This window comes from Periplaneta americana, chromosome 7 (genome assembly GCF_040183065.1).
Source record: "Periplaneta americana isolate PAMFEO1 chromosome 7, P.americana_PAMFEO1_priV1, whole genome shotgun sequence".
NCBI classification, from domain to species: Eukaryota; Metazoa; Arthropoda; class Insecta; order Blattodea; family Blattidae; genus Periplaneta; species Periplaneta americana.
The window spans coordinates 150,934,410-150,950,732 of record NC_091123.1 but is presented as its reverse complement, the minus strand read 5'-3'; the positions used below and the strand labels follow the sequence as shown (position 1 = coordinate 150,950,732).

Genomic DNA, 16,323 nt, shown 5'->3' with positions numbered 1-16,323 from the left:
AAATAGTATGCCAAAACTAGGTACCATGTTCCGTTTATTTCACAAGCTACTGAAAGATATAAAGACAATTTAACACTCCTACAAGAAATGGAGTGTGTGCTACATTAAAATCCTGGAAGAGATGTTTCATCTTATCACTACACAATCACCTGTAAAAAAGAACTACAAACTAATTTGAAAAAGAATAAAGAAAGAACAAAATTACAGCCACACAACATCCATTTAACTGTAAATAAAAGACAGCACAAATACAGCAACAAGCTTCCAAGAGACTGGAGTTTCTAACAAATAATAAATACTGAAAACAAGGGAAACTAAAGTCGTACAGATGCAATAAAAACTGTGCTGTGTTCTAAGAAGTCCATATGTTGAGCACTGTGAAAACATCTTCAAGAAGGAACTGAATGAATTAATTAATGCAGGAATAAAATATATACGAAATGCCAATGATTATAAATAATCCAACCTAAGCATATTATATTTTTATGTATGTAAAAGTATTTTCCTTCAATTCTTTGAGACATTTTCATGAATACTACCACCTCTCAGAATACTAACACTTTTTTTTAATGGAAATCACATTCAGTATCTCCTATGATGTTGATGAACAGACAAGTACTCATATCTCCGAAGATATTAATTTTAGGACCCATGTTTATTAGACTTTGTTTTCTTATTTCTATGAATACACCATCATTCTAAATACTCAATGCTTATTTTTAACATTGTGTAGAGCATTTTCAATGTCAGTTTTCAGTTTTTTACAATTTACATAGATTTAAATACATTAATACACATAAGGCTAGATCCCAGCAAGCCTACTAATTTTCTTTGATTCATTTGTTGACAAAATGACAGAATGAAACGTGCCATTGAAAAAAAAAAATGGAAATTATAAAAATACGAGTATTACTTAAAAATACACTCTTGTTAATATTTCATGAATAAAACACAAGTATTACTGGAATTCGTTCAAAAACATGAATTTTTTTTCGCGTTATTATATGCATTCGTGTATTCTGCGATTCAAAAGTGCGTTTTTTTGGGGGAGGGGTGGGGGAGATTATGGGAGAAGTATAAAGAAATGTGCACAAAATTGGTAAAATGAGAACAATTCACATTACTGTGTCTCGCGACCTCTACACATTTGACAGTCACTTTGAGTACATACAAACATCAGCTTATCACATGACATCATAGTTTGTTCCCATACATTGCCATTGAACTTAGAAAATTAATAAGCAGTATGTGTAACACTTGTGAAAAACAAAACAAAAATAACTAAATACATATAAACCACAGGGCTTGACACATGGACTGGTTTAAGCAGATGAAATACAACACAAAAAAAGTAGGACCAAGCTGATGCTGCATTATCCACACATGGGCCACGTGTATGGACTACCTTGGGTTTTGCTTCGCCTCCAGGCCCTTCCGAGCCACTCCCATCTGCCTGCTGCTGTGCTTCTTCTCGTGTCTGAGCCTCATACTCGCCCTCCATAGAGCTGGATGAGCTGGCTGATGTTGTGCCCGTACTTGACTTGCGCACCAACTGACACACCAAGTTAACACGTGACAACATACATTCAGAAAATAGAAGGCATGCTAATTCTCCACAGCAATAATCTCTCAAATTTTATATTAAAGCTATTTTTTAATACCGCAAAATTAGTTGAATGCAAAAGATCTCAGATTTTCGTAATGGTGACCCTGATTCAAATCCAGATTAGTTTAAGTGAAAGAACTTGTGGTGAAAAAAAAGCAGTTTTAGGGCAGATTTTTGCGAGATATTCCCCCTTTTGCCTGTCATAATCCTCCTCCTCCTTTATGCAGCACGGATCCACTTTCAAATGGTGAACTACAGTGTGGGCGGAAAGTAACTCCCATTGGAAATACTAATAAATTTTGTATATATTAATGCATTGGCATTAAACTTGCAAGATGTTTTCTTTACATTGGTAAAAAGTCATCCATAATGGCGCATCACACGACACTGTAGGAAAAAGCTCATTTGTCTGCCTATTACGAAGTCTGACGTCATACAAGTGCAGAGATGTAGGTGGACAGTGCATGGGCCTCATGCAACAGTGGATCCCAAGACCATCAAGAATTGCCATTACAATATCATGAACATAGGATACGTTCACAGAAGTGATTGTCCTTCGAATTCAAGTCAGAAGAAAAAGTGCAATTGGTACAGGAAGCCACAAAATGTTAAAAATGATAGGCCCCTCGTGAAAGTGGTCTTATCTGCTACATGATTCGAAATATTTTAAAGAAGGAATGGAATATTCGTTCGTGGAAGCCGCGTTACTGTCAAGAACTATCAGTGCAAGACTGTAACTGTCTGATGGAGCTTCTTGGGACTTCTAGTGAACATATCCCGTATCAATTACACATTTTCCTCTGACCTCGAGGTTTTTTCTGCAGTGTCTTGCGATGTGCCATTATGGGTAACTTTCTATCACTATAAAGAAAACATCCTATAAGTTTCATGACAATACATTAATATATGCAACATTTCTACATCTGATTGAGGTTCTGGCTGATATGTACATCTATTATTCTCAGGTAGTACATCTCACTTGACGATATGTATCAGAGGAAGAACAATTGTTTGTATACATTAGTGTAATAAGTTACTAGTCAGCGATGTATGCAATGGAGGAGGAAAGGAATTAGCCACCCTACCCTAATTTCCAGTAGGGAGTTATTTTCAGCCCAACCTATATGTGATAATTTTGACAAGATACTTCTATGGAGCAGCATGCAAGTGCTATTATCATATCAATATACCTGTCACTAGAGTCTAAAAGTGAAAAATCTATAAAACTGAATGAAATGCAAAGTTTTCAATAGCGATAAAATCATTAAACAGAATGCAGATAACGACTTATTTCCATTTTGTAGGGAAACTGGACATAATACAAAAAAGATTATGCATATACTCTCAGTAACCTCTCACCAACGTCCCCCCCCCCCCCCCAGTAATGTTATATTTTACGAGTACATTGTTGCTTATGCTTTTAGCAGTCTAGTTTAGAAGATAAAATTCTTCTCAAACTAACACAATGTGTCTGGATTTTTATGGAAGATATTCTGAATTTTGATTTTGCAGGATTATTGAACTGAATCTACTCCGAATTCAGTATTTACAGCATATCACTAATATGTCTAACAATGTCTATTATTTTCACGACACCAGATTAAAAAACATATTTACTTGCAACATCCGATTTCTTTTAAGTGTACATTATAATGTTTTTTTTATATAAAGAATTGTAACTGTCTTCATTTGTTTTTCAAAATGAAACTGATGTACACAAGTATTAATGTCTGTCGAATTACAAATAGATATAACACATGAAAAACGTTAAATTATATGAAGACAGCAAAATCAAATAAGACTATTAACTTCGGCTATGTAGTGCCCCCCTCCCCCACAAAAAACACTTAATACATTAGTCCCCGAAAGTTATTTAAAGAAATATTTCATTTCCATGTATTTTCTGACTCAATCATCAAAGGTTTCTGCATTTTCACTTGTCTCCAAAGACATTTGTCCTCGGGAAAGGCGAGAATTAATCAGTGGATTTTGTGTCCAGATATCTCTCTCTCATTGTAGTGTTTTAAAATTACCGCATAAGTTTCTACTAATTTTTGTCTTACAAGGAAAGATATGTTCAAGGAAAAGAATTTGGTACTTGTTTTGATCAAAGTAGTAAACTTTATTGTGCAAGAAAATAGCTTATGGTAATCAAAAATGTTGCGTAATAGTGTTATAGAGCATAGCACTATTACAAAATGTACAATATTTTTTGCTACACACACACTTGGATTTTTTTTTAACTTCTCAATTAAACAAAGAATTAATTGGTACAGAAAAAATTCGTTTTCTTTATGCCTTCTTACACTTTACTTTTTAATCTGTATGTTGTCTCATGATAACTGCCCAGTTAATATGTTAGTTACAGCAGAAAAGCACTGAAGGGTTAATAAATTAACGAACGAAAGATTCTTTTCTCCACTCAATACACAGAAGAATTTCACCTGAAAGCAAATACTACATTATATAATCATCCTGCTGCCGTCTGGTCTTTGTCGTATTTTTAAGTAAGATTTGCAAAGAAATCCATGTCCATTTTTAATTTTCTATAGGATCTGCAGAGATCAAACTCAGTTAACTTTAATTTACTCATTTTTCTAATCTGTTTTTCTATAGTGCCAAACTTCTAAATATCTCAATAACAACAAAAACTCATGTAACCATCTCTCTGGATTCTACATACGCATGACATTGCATCACATAAATTCTAACTTAGCAAAGTGCTTCAAAAGAAGCTTCACATTTTAATGTTTGTTAATGAAAAGACCAGATGACTAACTTCTTATTAAGAGCCAAATCACTAAGCTTTGTAACTTAGAAGTACCAAGGTTAGTAAGAACAGTAGCAAGAAGCACAACTGAGGGTAAAGGCATAGAAAGAAGAAACTATATACAATATGTATCACTAAAATAAATGAAATCGTAAAATAATATTACAAATATTAAGTCACTCTGAATATTCTTCACATATTAATTTATGTTTAAAATGTTGTCCTTAACAAAAGTAAGTACTTAATCCACTACTGAAACAGTGAGAAGGGTACCTATTTGTATATTAAAGTCTGGAGATTTCCAATGTTGAGTAACTGACAGCTAAGTTCAATTGGTCTCAGACAGATATCCATTTTCAATTTGTTTTTATTTTTAACTAAAGGCAGGTACTTGACTATTCGTCATTCACCCATATGGAGCCAGTTGTGTGGATCAATTTACCGACGAAGTCGTTGCTCAGAGTGTACCATAGAAGGCTGGTCTACGCTACACCCACAATGAGATGAAATATGATAATGGAGATTTGTTGGGATGCCACAAGAGAACTGAAGCTCCCAGAGAAAACCCGTGTTACCTAGACTACGGGCTTGTCCAAGACAAGTTATAAATCGAGGATACACCAAGGATTGAACCCGGGTCCACAGGATTATAAGTCCATGTTCTAGCCACTAGACCACCGCAGTATATGTATGCAAACACGTATTGCTACACACAGAATGTTGGCGACATGCTCCCACTCATTCTTCGCAGTGGTTATAGTGGTGATATGACTTACCAAGACATGAGGACAGAGTAAAAATGAGTCATCTGAATATATAATTTTACCTTCAAGGGATCTTTTACATATAGAGAGAACCTATTACATTAGGCCAATGACTACTACTTCATCCATGAGAAAAATTAAGCCTTCTTCTGCCTAAAAATCCTCGCCCTTTGCCAGAATTGAACCCGCATACATTGGATCTACACACAAATCATCAAGGTCAACTTGTACGTTATTTTTTTAATATAAATACGGATTGAACTGTTCAATTTCATAATGATACGTAATGTATGACATTGAAATAAATATGAGTACATACTTAAAAATATTTTTTTATAAATAGTAATTAAATAAAGAAATACAGTATTATTCAACAGAATAAGGATTTAAAATGCAGGAAAAATTAATGAATGCATGGCACCTGGAGTGAATCACTGTATAGTTTTATGAAACTTAAACGAAAGATTCTGAATATGAACAATTAATCAATCAAAATTCTTCCAGATTAGCATTCTCAGCAATTATAATTATTAGAGAACAACAGGAGTAAATGTATACCAAGTAGAACAAGAAAAGAAATGTATTTCCGTAACTTACAGTGAGAATGATCAGGAGATGATGTCACAGATAAAAAAAAATTACCTCTACTAAATGACAAAAAAATTGATTTACCTTCTCTTTGAGCTTTTCCTCCTTCTTCTTCAGATCTTTCACGGGTTTTGGTTTATCATCAATGTGTTCCATATCCGGAATGTGTTCGGGAGGATGTGACATGGTATGCCTCTTGTTGAAATCTTCTTCTGTTTGTCTGGGGCCAGCCAGCGCTAAACAAAAATATGTAAGGCATAAGATATATAGAGTATACGTGTATGTATCTGAAATCTAAATGGTGAAAGTTCCATGCTGTAGCATCATGGTCTAAGGCATAATGCCTGGACTCAGATTACGAAATGGGTGCTGGTTCAAGCCGTCATAGGAAAGGAATATTCTTACAAAATTTTGGCCAGTGTATGGGACCACTGGCCACCAATCACCATGAAAATTTGGTGAGCTACACTAGGTAACAAACTTCAGCTTCGAAAACCAGCTATAATGGCTGGGGGGATCATCATGCTAACCAGGCATTACTCCTTGCTGGTTGGATGATTGTTCATCTCTGCTGAGGCATGTGGACGTGAGGCCAATAGTCGGCTGGTTGTCCTTGGCTCTTCATGGTCTGTCGCACCATGGATTAATTAATTATTAAATGGTGAAAAACTGACGCAATTTGAAAAACATTCTTTATATGGAGGGAAGGCGGAATAAAAAAAAATAAAGAAAGAATGACTTCTTAAGACACTGAAATGTTTTAATGCAATTTGGCACACTAATTGTCTGTAGTTGTAATCCTTGTACCAAGACACTTCACGATATATCAATTCACTCTCATAAAAATCTGCAAGCACCATTTCAAAAGAAGTCTCAATCATTACATTTCCTCATATTTATCTTTATTCTTTATGTTGTTCTAAAAACCACGGAGCATTCTAGTTAAATGATCATGAGGAAGCCCTATACATGAGACTTCTTGTTGTTTTCAATTGCTGCTGTTATAGCTACTGTTCAGTGGCAGCAGCAGCTTCGTACGTGCTGTGCTATGCTTAATAGGATTGAAAACCAGGAACAACTTTTAGTGGAAGCCAAAAAATGAACTGAATACAGTTTTCCAAATGACAAATTTTTTTCTTATTTTTTAAGGCCTATGTACACATAGATTACAAAAATAAAGTTAAATTATTAAAACTAACACTCAACATGTTTTCACGGTAATTGTTATAATCTGAAGTAAAAGATGAGATGCCAATGTCAATGCACTGCACTGATGTTTGATGTTGATGCATCAAGTGTCCTGTATTGTGTATTTGAAAAGTTGGCAGCCCTCATCATCATCATCTATTCATCTCTTTTTTTCTTCCAGAAAGTCAGTCAAACCTCTAATCAAAGAATCATAAAATAAAAAAGAGATCACATAGCTGAAGTGTGACATACCGGTACTAAAGAAATAATAATAATAATAATAATAATAATAATAATAATAATAATAATAATACACTTATTTACGGCTTTTAAGAAATCCGGAAGTTCATTGCCGCATCTACGTCTCAGCCTCCCCAAATGTCTTATTCCCTCCGGTCTCCCAACTAACACTTTATATACATTTCTGGATTTGCCCATACGTACTACATGCCCTGCCCATCTCAAGCGTCTGGATTTAATGTTCCTAATTATGTCAGATGAAGAATAAAATGCATTCAGTTCTGCATTGTGTAACTTTCTCCATTCTCCTGTAACTTCATCCCTCTTAGCCAAAAAATTGTTTCTAAGCACCTTATTCTCAAACACCCTTAACCTCTGTTCCTCCTCTCTCAAAGTGAGAGTCCAAGTTTCACAACCATACAGAACAACTGGTAATAAAATTGTTTTATAAATTCTAACGTGCATGATTTTTTGAGAGCAGACTAGACGATAAAAGCTTCTCAACCGAATAGTAACACGCATTTCCCATATTTATTCTGCATTTAATTTAATAATAATTATTATCATTATTATTATTAACTCTCTTTCTCTTTTTTTTTTTCTCTTGTATCATACAGAAATGATGCATTAGAATATATTTTTGAATCACAAACGAGTTTAAATTACTACCACCAATCATCATCATCATCATCATCCCTATCTCTTTCATGATTAGACCAAATCTGGCTCTAAGAGCTGTTCATGCCATCTCTGAATTGGTATTTGTGGTCTTCTTTTCATATTACACCGGTGTGTAATATACAGTGTGTCCACCATGAACCTGACACAGTTCATTTGGCTGCCAAAAATCAATGAATGGAAATAAGTTGGTAACATGCATTGCAATATGTAGAGAAACTGTGGAAATTTCGTTGGCTATTTTTAAAAACCCGCGCGAGAGGTTGTACGTGGCGCTGCGGTAGCTTAAGTCAAAATGGCGACAGCGCAAGAGCGAGCACAAGCGATCTGGTGGTATGCTGAATGCTGAAACAAATTCGGTGATTCAAGTGCAACGCAACTTTCGGCGCGTGTTCTAGAAGGACCCACCATCACGGAACACCATTAAGACATGGAAACAGCACTTTTTGGCAACGGGAAGTGTAGTGAAATTGCATGGTGGCGGTAATGTGCGCGTATCAGAGGAGCGTGTAGCAGCAGTGAGACAGGCGTATGAACAAAGTCCACGCAAGTCAGTTCGACAAGCGGGACGAGAACTGCAGATGCCGAAGTCCACAGTACATAAGATACTGCATCGCTCTCTTGGGTTTCATGCATACAAATTGCAGTTGGTTCATGAACTGAAACCAGATGACGGTAATAAGAGGCAGGCATTTGCTATCGACATGTTACAGCACATTGATGAAGACCCAACATTTTTAACTCGCATTGCTTTTTCTGATGAGGCCACTTTTCATTTCTCGGGCAAAGTCAACACACATAATGCGCGTATTTGGGGGTCAGAAAACCCACGCTGCATTGTGGAACACATTCGTGACAGCCCGAAATTAAATGTGTGGTGCGGATTGATGCACAATTTGATCATTGGCCCCTTTTTCTTTGCAGAACAAACAGTTACACGCAATACCTACCTCGACATGTTGGACTAATTTGTTGTGCCTCAGTTAATGCATTTGCAGCCGAACGTCATCTTTCAACAGGACGGCACCCCACCACATTGGAGGCTGATCGTTCGAGAATTTCTCGACACACAATTTCCCGGTCGCTGGATTGGGCATGATGGACCGACAAGATAGCCACCTCGATCACCGGATATTACACCTTTAGACTTTTTCTTGTGGGGATATGTCGAGAACAAAGTGTATACAGGCCACAAAATTCGTGATCTTCAATAGCTACGCGGCCGCATAAGAGATGCCGTCAATTCCGTTACGCCCGAGATGCTTCAGAAGACCGGCAGGAAATTGAATTCAGGCTAGATGTTCTTTGTGCAACGAGAGGATCTCATGTTGAGGTGTACTGATTTTTTTAATAAAACTTGATGAGTTACTCTTGATATTGCATGCATTCTTTTATTTTTACCCCAAGCAGTATGAATTATACAGCAATTTCAAATGTGTCAGGTTCATGGTGGACACCCTGTATATTATTAAATGCCTGAGTACTTTTAAAGATAGACAACACAAACCTACATGTAAATTAAAAAGCAGATGAGAGCTTTCTATTTATGTAATTTATTTTATTCCATAATGTGTAAATGTGAAAGTGATGTAAATAAGGTATTGTAAATGGTAGCTTATATTATCATAAATATATATATTTTACCTTGATATTTAATAACATTCAAAACATACATATACAGGAGTTCCAGGAGAAGTCGCAGTGAGTCGATAAGTGGAGGAACAGGTGGAAGACTGGGCATGCACACTAGTGTTCTATCTAGTCCTACACAGCAAACATTGGACATGTGCTTTTATGTATGTGACGTTGTTTTTTTGTTGTTTAGTCAACTGTCTGAAGACAGGTCTGAACCTCACAAGTGATAGCAAGACGGCATCACTTATGAGGCAACTAGGCCAGGAGATAATGGGGTAGGGTGGCCAGTTCCTTTCCTCCTCCATTGCATACAAACAATTGTTCTTCCTCTGACACATAACGTCAAGTGAGATGTACTGCCTGAGAATAATAGCTGTACATATCAGCCAGAACCTTAATCAAGTTATGTTTTCCACAATGAGTGTAGCATAAACATCACTCTTTCCACCTATACATTCACTGCGACTTCTCCTGGTGCATTCATAGTACATTAGGTAAGATTATCCAATGATAACTTGGGAACTGAAGTTTCCCTGTTTAGATTTTTTAAATTTATTTTCTTTGAACAGAGATAAAATTGAAGAAGTAATTACAACACAAACTATGTAAGCTGTAGTGCAGATTCGTCGCTTGAAACTAGAGAAAAATATATATTATTTTAATGTACCGAAGTACATATGATATTTCCATGCAGATATTCTGCGTCATCATACGATGAAAGTGTAATGGAATGGAGAAAAATTCTCTCTGGTGCCGGGATTTGAATCCGGGTTTTCAGCTCTACGTGCTGATGCTTTATCCACTAAGCCACACCGGATACAACTCCGACGCCGGTTAGAATCGTCTCAGATTAAGCTCCAACTCTTGGGTTCCCTCTAGTGGCCGCCCTCTGCACTACGTCATAGATGTCTATGAACGCAGGACCGAAGTCCACACATGTGCTGAGGTGCACTCGATATGAGTGACTAGTTGGCCGGGATCCGACGGAATAAGCGCCGTCTTAAATCACGAAGTGATTTACGCATATCATATATATTATTTTAATGTACCGAAGTACATATGATATTTCCATGCAGATATTCTGCGTCACCATACAGTACGATGAAAGAGTAATGGAACGGAGAAAAATTCTCTCCGGTGCCGGGATTTGAACCCGGGTTTTCAGCTCTACGTGCTGATGCTTTATCCACTAAGCCAAACCGAATACAACTCCGACGCCGGTTAGAATCGTCTCAGATTAAGCTCCAACTCTTGGGTTCCCTCTAGTGGCCGCCCTCTGCACTACATCATAGATGTCTATGAACGCAGGACCAAAGTCCACAATGTGCTGAGGTGCACTTGATATGAGTGACTAGTTGGCCGGGATCCGACGGAATAAGCGCTGTCTTAAATCATGAAGTGATTTACGCATATCATATATATTATTTTAATGTACCGAAGTACATATGATATTTCCATGCAGATATTCTGCGTCATCCTATGATGAAAGAGTAATGGAACGGAGAAAAATTCTCTCAGTAGAGCTGAAAACCCGGATTCAAATCCTGGCGCCGGAGAGAATTTTTCTCCGTTCAATTACTCTTTCATCGCAGAATATCTGCATGGAAATATCATATGTACTTCGGTACATTAAAATAATATATATGATATGCGTAAATCACTTCGTGATTTAAGACGCCGCTTATTCCGTCGGATCCCGACCAACTAGTCACTCATATCGAGTGCACCTCAGCACATGTGTGGACTTCGGTCCTGCATTCATAGACATCTATGACGTAGTGCAGAGGGCGGCCACTAGAGGGAACCCAAGAGTTGGAGCTTAATCTGAGACGATTCTAACCGGCGTCAGAGTTGTATCCGGTGTGGCTTAGTGGATAAAGCATCAGCATGTAGAGCTGAAAACCCGGGTTCAAATCCCGGTGCCGGAGAGAATTTTTCTCCGTTCCATTACTCTTTCATCGTATGATGACGCAGAATATCTGCATGGAAATATCATATGTACTTCGGTACATAAAATAATATATATGATATGCGTAAATCACTTCGTGATTTAAGACGGCGCTTATTCCGTCGGATCCTGGCCAACTAGTCACTCATATCGAGTGCACCTCAGCACATGTGTGGACTTTGGTCCTGCGTTCATAGACATCTATGACGTAGTGCAGAGGGCGGCCACTAGGGGAACCCAAGAGTTGGAGCTTAATCTGAGACGATTCTAACCGGCGTCGGAGTTGTATCCGGTGTGGCTTAGTGGATAAAGCATCAGCACGTAGAGCTGAAAACCTGGGTTCAAATCCCGGTGCCGGAGAGAATTTTTCTCCGTTCCATTACTCTTTCATTGTATGATGACGCAGAATATCTGCATGGAAATATCATATGTACTTCGGTACATTAAAATAATATATATGATATGCGTAAATCACTTCGTGATTTAAGACGGCGCTTATTCCGTCGGATCCCGGCCAACTAGTCACTCATATCGAGTGCATCTCAGCACATGTGTGGACTTCGGTCCTGCGTTCATAGACATCTATGACGTAGTGCAGAGGGCGGCCACTAGAGGGAACCCAAGAGTTGGAGCTTTATCTGAGACTATTCTAACCGGCGTCGGAGTTGTATCCGGTGTGGCTTAGTGGATAAAGCATCAGCACGTAGAGCTGAAAACCCGGGTTCAAATCCCAGCGCCGGAGAGAATTTTTCTCCGTTCCATTACTCTTTCATAGTAGAGAAAAATAATTCTCTTGCATTCAATTTCGAATTCAATGTGAATTCAAGAGTTTCAATCCCCTGGCTCTAATTTAACGGAGTGCTTCTCTTATGTATAGATGATAATAGATGCTCTCGGAACTTACCATCCATGCTTCGAGATGTGAGACCTCTACCACTAAGACTACGTTCGAAACGAGGAGCAGGTCGTTCAATGAGTGACTTCTTTGTTTCATAGTGAGTTCGTCCAGAATATCTGAACTTCGAGCCAAAGCGAGGAAACAGTCCACTTTTCTGTGTTGGTTCTGGTGTCATTAGCCTGCAATTACACATCATACTGGCTTAAAAGGATACAAAATATAGAAATAAAGATAGCCTGAAAGAATGTGTGGAATAATAAAAATATTTTAACAGAAAACTTTGAAAAGTAAATAATATAAAAATATAACGCGATATTAGTACCTATGCTGAATTATCTCAAGTGAAACTGAACATCAAAACAAAAGCACAGATGAAAAACTAACAACTGAAGGAAGTTCTTAAATTCAGCGGCAAGATACACATTTTGAAGAAATAAACTTGCACACAAACAAATAAACGGAAAAATAAGTAAGTAAATGAATATTAAAATAAATGAATGAATGAATAAATAAATAAATAAATAAATAAATAAATAAAACAGGATCTAGATCTATAAATGAATAAATTTTGAAGATATCACTATTATTATTATTATTTTTAATATTATTATTATTATTATTATTATTATTATTATTATTATTATTATTATTATCGAACAATAATTCCGTAAAATAATTTCTAGAGAGAAGACATGCAAAAACAATTTAACTTACCTGAAGAATGTATGATGTTCTACGGAAACTTTCCAAAGTTTTTTAGCTGCTCTATGGTTGGCCAACTTGAAGCCAATTGTTGACTCGTATTGTTCAAATTCCCCAGGACGAATTTTTATATAGAAGTTATGTCGTTTATATGAAATCTTTAATATCTTCGGCCATGCAAACCTATTGATACGTAACCTGAGAGGAGGGAAAAGAAAACATAATTATTACTGTGTACTCAGCAGATTAAGAAATCTTTTCTCTCAACTTTCACTATATAAAAAGGAATTCAGTTACTGAGGAGACGAATATATTCATGAAAGTGACGGTAATTAATCAAGCAATCAATTGGGCATTATGGAACATTTTGACTTGTGCCGACTTCATTAAGTGCCTGTGCTCTGTTCTGTCTGTGGCGAGATCTTTCCATCTACTCCTTGGTCTTCCCAGAGGTCATTTTCTTTTGAATATGTTTGAATATAATTATAATCTTCACTTCTGCTATCATCCATTCATACCATATGTCCCATTTCCTAAAATTTTGGAAATTTTCACGGTTTAGGAATATGTAACAATCTTGTAATAACAACAAGCTATTAATTTTTACAAAATATAATAGCAAAGTTCCAAACTTTTAACTTTCCACAGTGGATAGCACTATACAGAACGGTATGTCCTGGTGCTAAATTTAAGATTAATTTAATCAGTTATGCTGTTTATATAGTTACCTATGTGCTAATGTTGACAGAACAAAAATTAAAATGGTCGTTACTATCTGTATATCACACATTATAATAAAAATAATTGGTACTAAATAATAAATCGAAAATCACAAAAGTCTATTTCAGTATTTGACTCATCAAAGAGCATAAAAAATTTATTACACCCATTAAGCAGTACATTACGGTCAGTTCATATTGCAATATGATTTCATTAAGTTCCTGGGCACATTGTTATTATTATTGTTGTTGTTGTTGTTGTTGTTGTTAGTGCATCTGTATTTAACTTTTTTATACCGCTAACAAAATTTCAAAGACCGTTTAAAAAATTTCTCAGTACAAAGATTTTACTGAATGATTACATTAATTTTGTTTTTTAAATAAAATTACATTCACGGGCAAAAATTCGAAATACTCCAATTTCTTTTTAATTTAAGATATTCACGCAAATGGCTGAATTTCTGCAAGTATAAAACATTTAAATTGTTAATTAAATGAAATGTCGATATATTATTGCAAACCAACATATTTTCGGTAGGTACCTATATGGTCATCAATAGCAGTAACTTAGATCTTATAATAGAATGGAAATGTCTTCCTTTTTTTGGGGGGGGGGCAGTGAGTATATATTTAATAAGCAGTGGATTGCAAGAGATACTGCTTTGTCTGCTAATAGAAGCGTTTCTTTCTCTCTAATTCTACTGAAAGGAAGTGTGAAGGAATTTTAATTTTAGTTTAGCAGTGATTTGGCAAGTTTAATTTTAAAATTAACAGTTAAAATTTTAAATTCTAATAATATGGACAGAAAAGAAAAAGATTTCATTTGAGTTTAGAGAACAAAAAAGAGTTTTTAATAATACAGTGTCACTTTACTTAATTTGTAATTATATTATAAGATTGTGTGGGGCAAAATTATGTCTTTTAACCGTTTAGAATGAAATTGTTTTAAAATCTTTACATTGTAAAAATGGTTTTTATTTACATTTTTCTTATTTTTTGTGTTATAAAAATAACAATGCATGACTGAATTTTGAGCTAAAAATGTTTACATTATTAATTCGCAATTTCACATTTATTTGTCTTTTAACAAGTAAAACTATGTACAGTCTTAAGAAAACATTTTGTCACACAGATACTTTATAAGTCCCAGAAAGAAGGCAGTGTGCATGATCAGACCTGGTTCTCAAGAGGAAGACTAGTTGAGGTAATAAAATTAGTTTTGAATAATTTCAAGGAAAAATTGTTCTGGGGGCGGGTATCGATCCCGGGACCCTTTGCTTAGCGCGCGAACGCTCTTCCGACTGAGCTACCCCAGGAACTATACACGACACCGTCACAATTTTTCCTTTTCCAATCGATACCCGGCCCCGGAACGATTTTTCCTTGAAATTATTCAAACCTGCTTTACAGGGAGCTACTATCTGAAAGCCAGATTTGTATAAAATTAGTTTTGTTTCGTTGTATGTCTGATCACGTGCATTGCCTCCTTTCTGGGACTTATAAAGTATCTGTGCAACAAAACTTTCTTCTAAGACTGTACACAGCTTTAATTAAATACATGTTAATATGGCAAAAGGCTGGAAAAAAAAAGTAAACGCCTATATGGTCTTTAAATGGAGATCACTGCCTATAAAGAGACCAATTTTCTTAAATTTATTTTGCCCTTTTGCCTGCCTATTTTTTATTGTTTTTTTTTTTTAACGTGTGTCAATCTGAATTATACTCATAACAATAACTGGAACATCAATACTCTATAATTTCCACTGTTACTAAGTGCTTACCTGTCCCTATACACAAGTAAACCAGAGGCACAAACACCCAGCATGATGTCGACACCTTCAGAATCTTTTGCTGGATGTAGATCGACACCATACATTGCCAATTTCTTGGCATTTTCAAGGTAATGAAGTTCTGCTTCTGCAGGTGTTTGACCCCTAAAATATGAAAATTATTCGTTTGGCATTAAGTAATTATACATTAATTTAAATTGAAAAACACATAACAATACATTTCAAAGCTATGTCACACCTGTACTTACGTCGAGGAAGAAGATCAAATATTGTACACCAGTATTAAATATAAAGGATACTAACAATAACGCCAGTTAACTCTTTTGATGATATCTGTTTAGAGACATACAGTGAAAAGGACATTATATTCTGTTAACATGGACACAATTGGATTAATTTCTATTTCTGACACATATCTGATGGCAAATAAAAAGCAAAAGAAATTTATCTATTAAACTTAGGCTACAGGTGGGAGGAAGGCATAAAGGTCAGTGATTAGTTTGGAGGAATCTGGTTTCAATTTTCCAGTTACTTGTTCACAATCAATAAGGGAATAATGATGAAAATTCCACTTTCTGAATGAACCACTGATGAAGAGTGTGGTTTAATATGATTTCTTTCGGAAAAAAAGGGCTGAAATTTCCTGGGATACACAATTAATGACCATTTTATTTATTTATCTAAACAATAACAGCTCCCTGTATTAACAGGCTGCCACAAAGACAGAGCATATTGAGCAATAGGCAGTTGGAAGTATAAATAATATACATATGTTTAAGTTGAAGGGAGTCTTACAA

The 16,323-nt window shown here is 35.9% G+C and overlaps 1 protein-coding gene across 4 annotated transcripts in view; it reads right to left on the bottom strand.

The window, feature by feature from the left end:
• Positions 1-16,323, bottom strand: part of cora (erythrocyte membrane protein band 4.1 like coracle) — a 230,775-nt gene that overhangs the window by 32,597 nt on the left and 181,855 nt on the right. For 3 of the 4 annotated variants that reach the window (XM_069831604.1, XM_069831605.1, XM_069831607.1), the window contains exons 7-11: positions 15,518-15,670; positions 13,030-13,215; positions 12,322-12,494; positions 5,813-5,964; positions 1,406-1,552 (exon numbers count right to left, since the gene is read on the bottom strand). In XM_069831604.1, coding sequence (XP_069687705.1) covers positions 1,406-1,552; positions 5,813-5,964; positions 12,322-12,494; positions 13,030-13,215; positions 15,518-15,670 — 811 coding nt within the window. The remainder of the gene's footprint in view (positions 1-1,405; positions 1,553-5,812; positions 5,965-12,321; positions 12,495-13,029; positions 13,216-15,517; positions 15,671-16,323) is intronic. The other variant, XM_069831606.1, reaches the window with a different exon arrangement.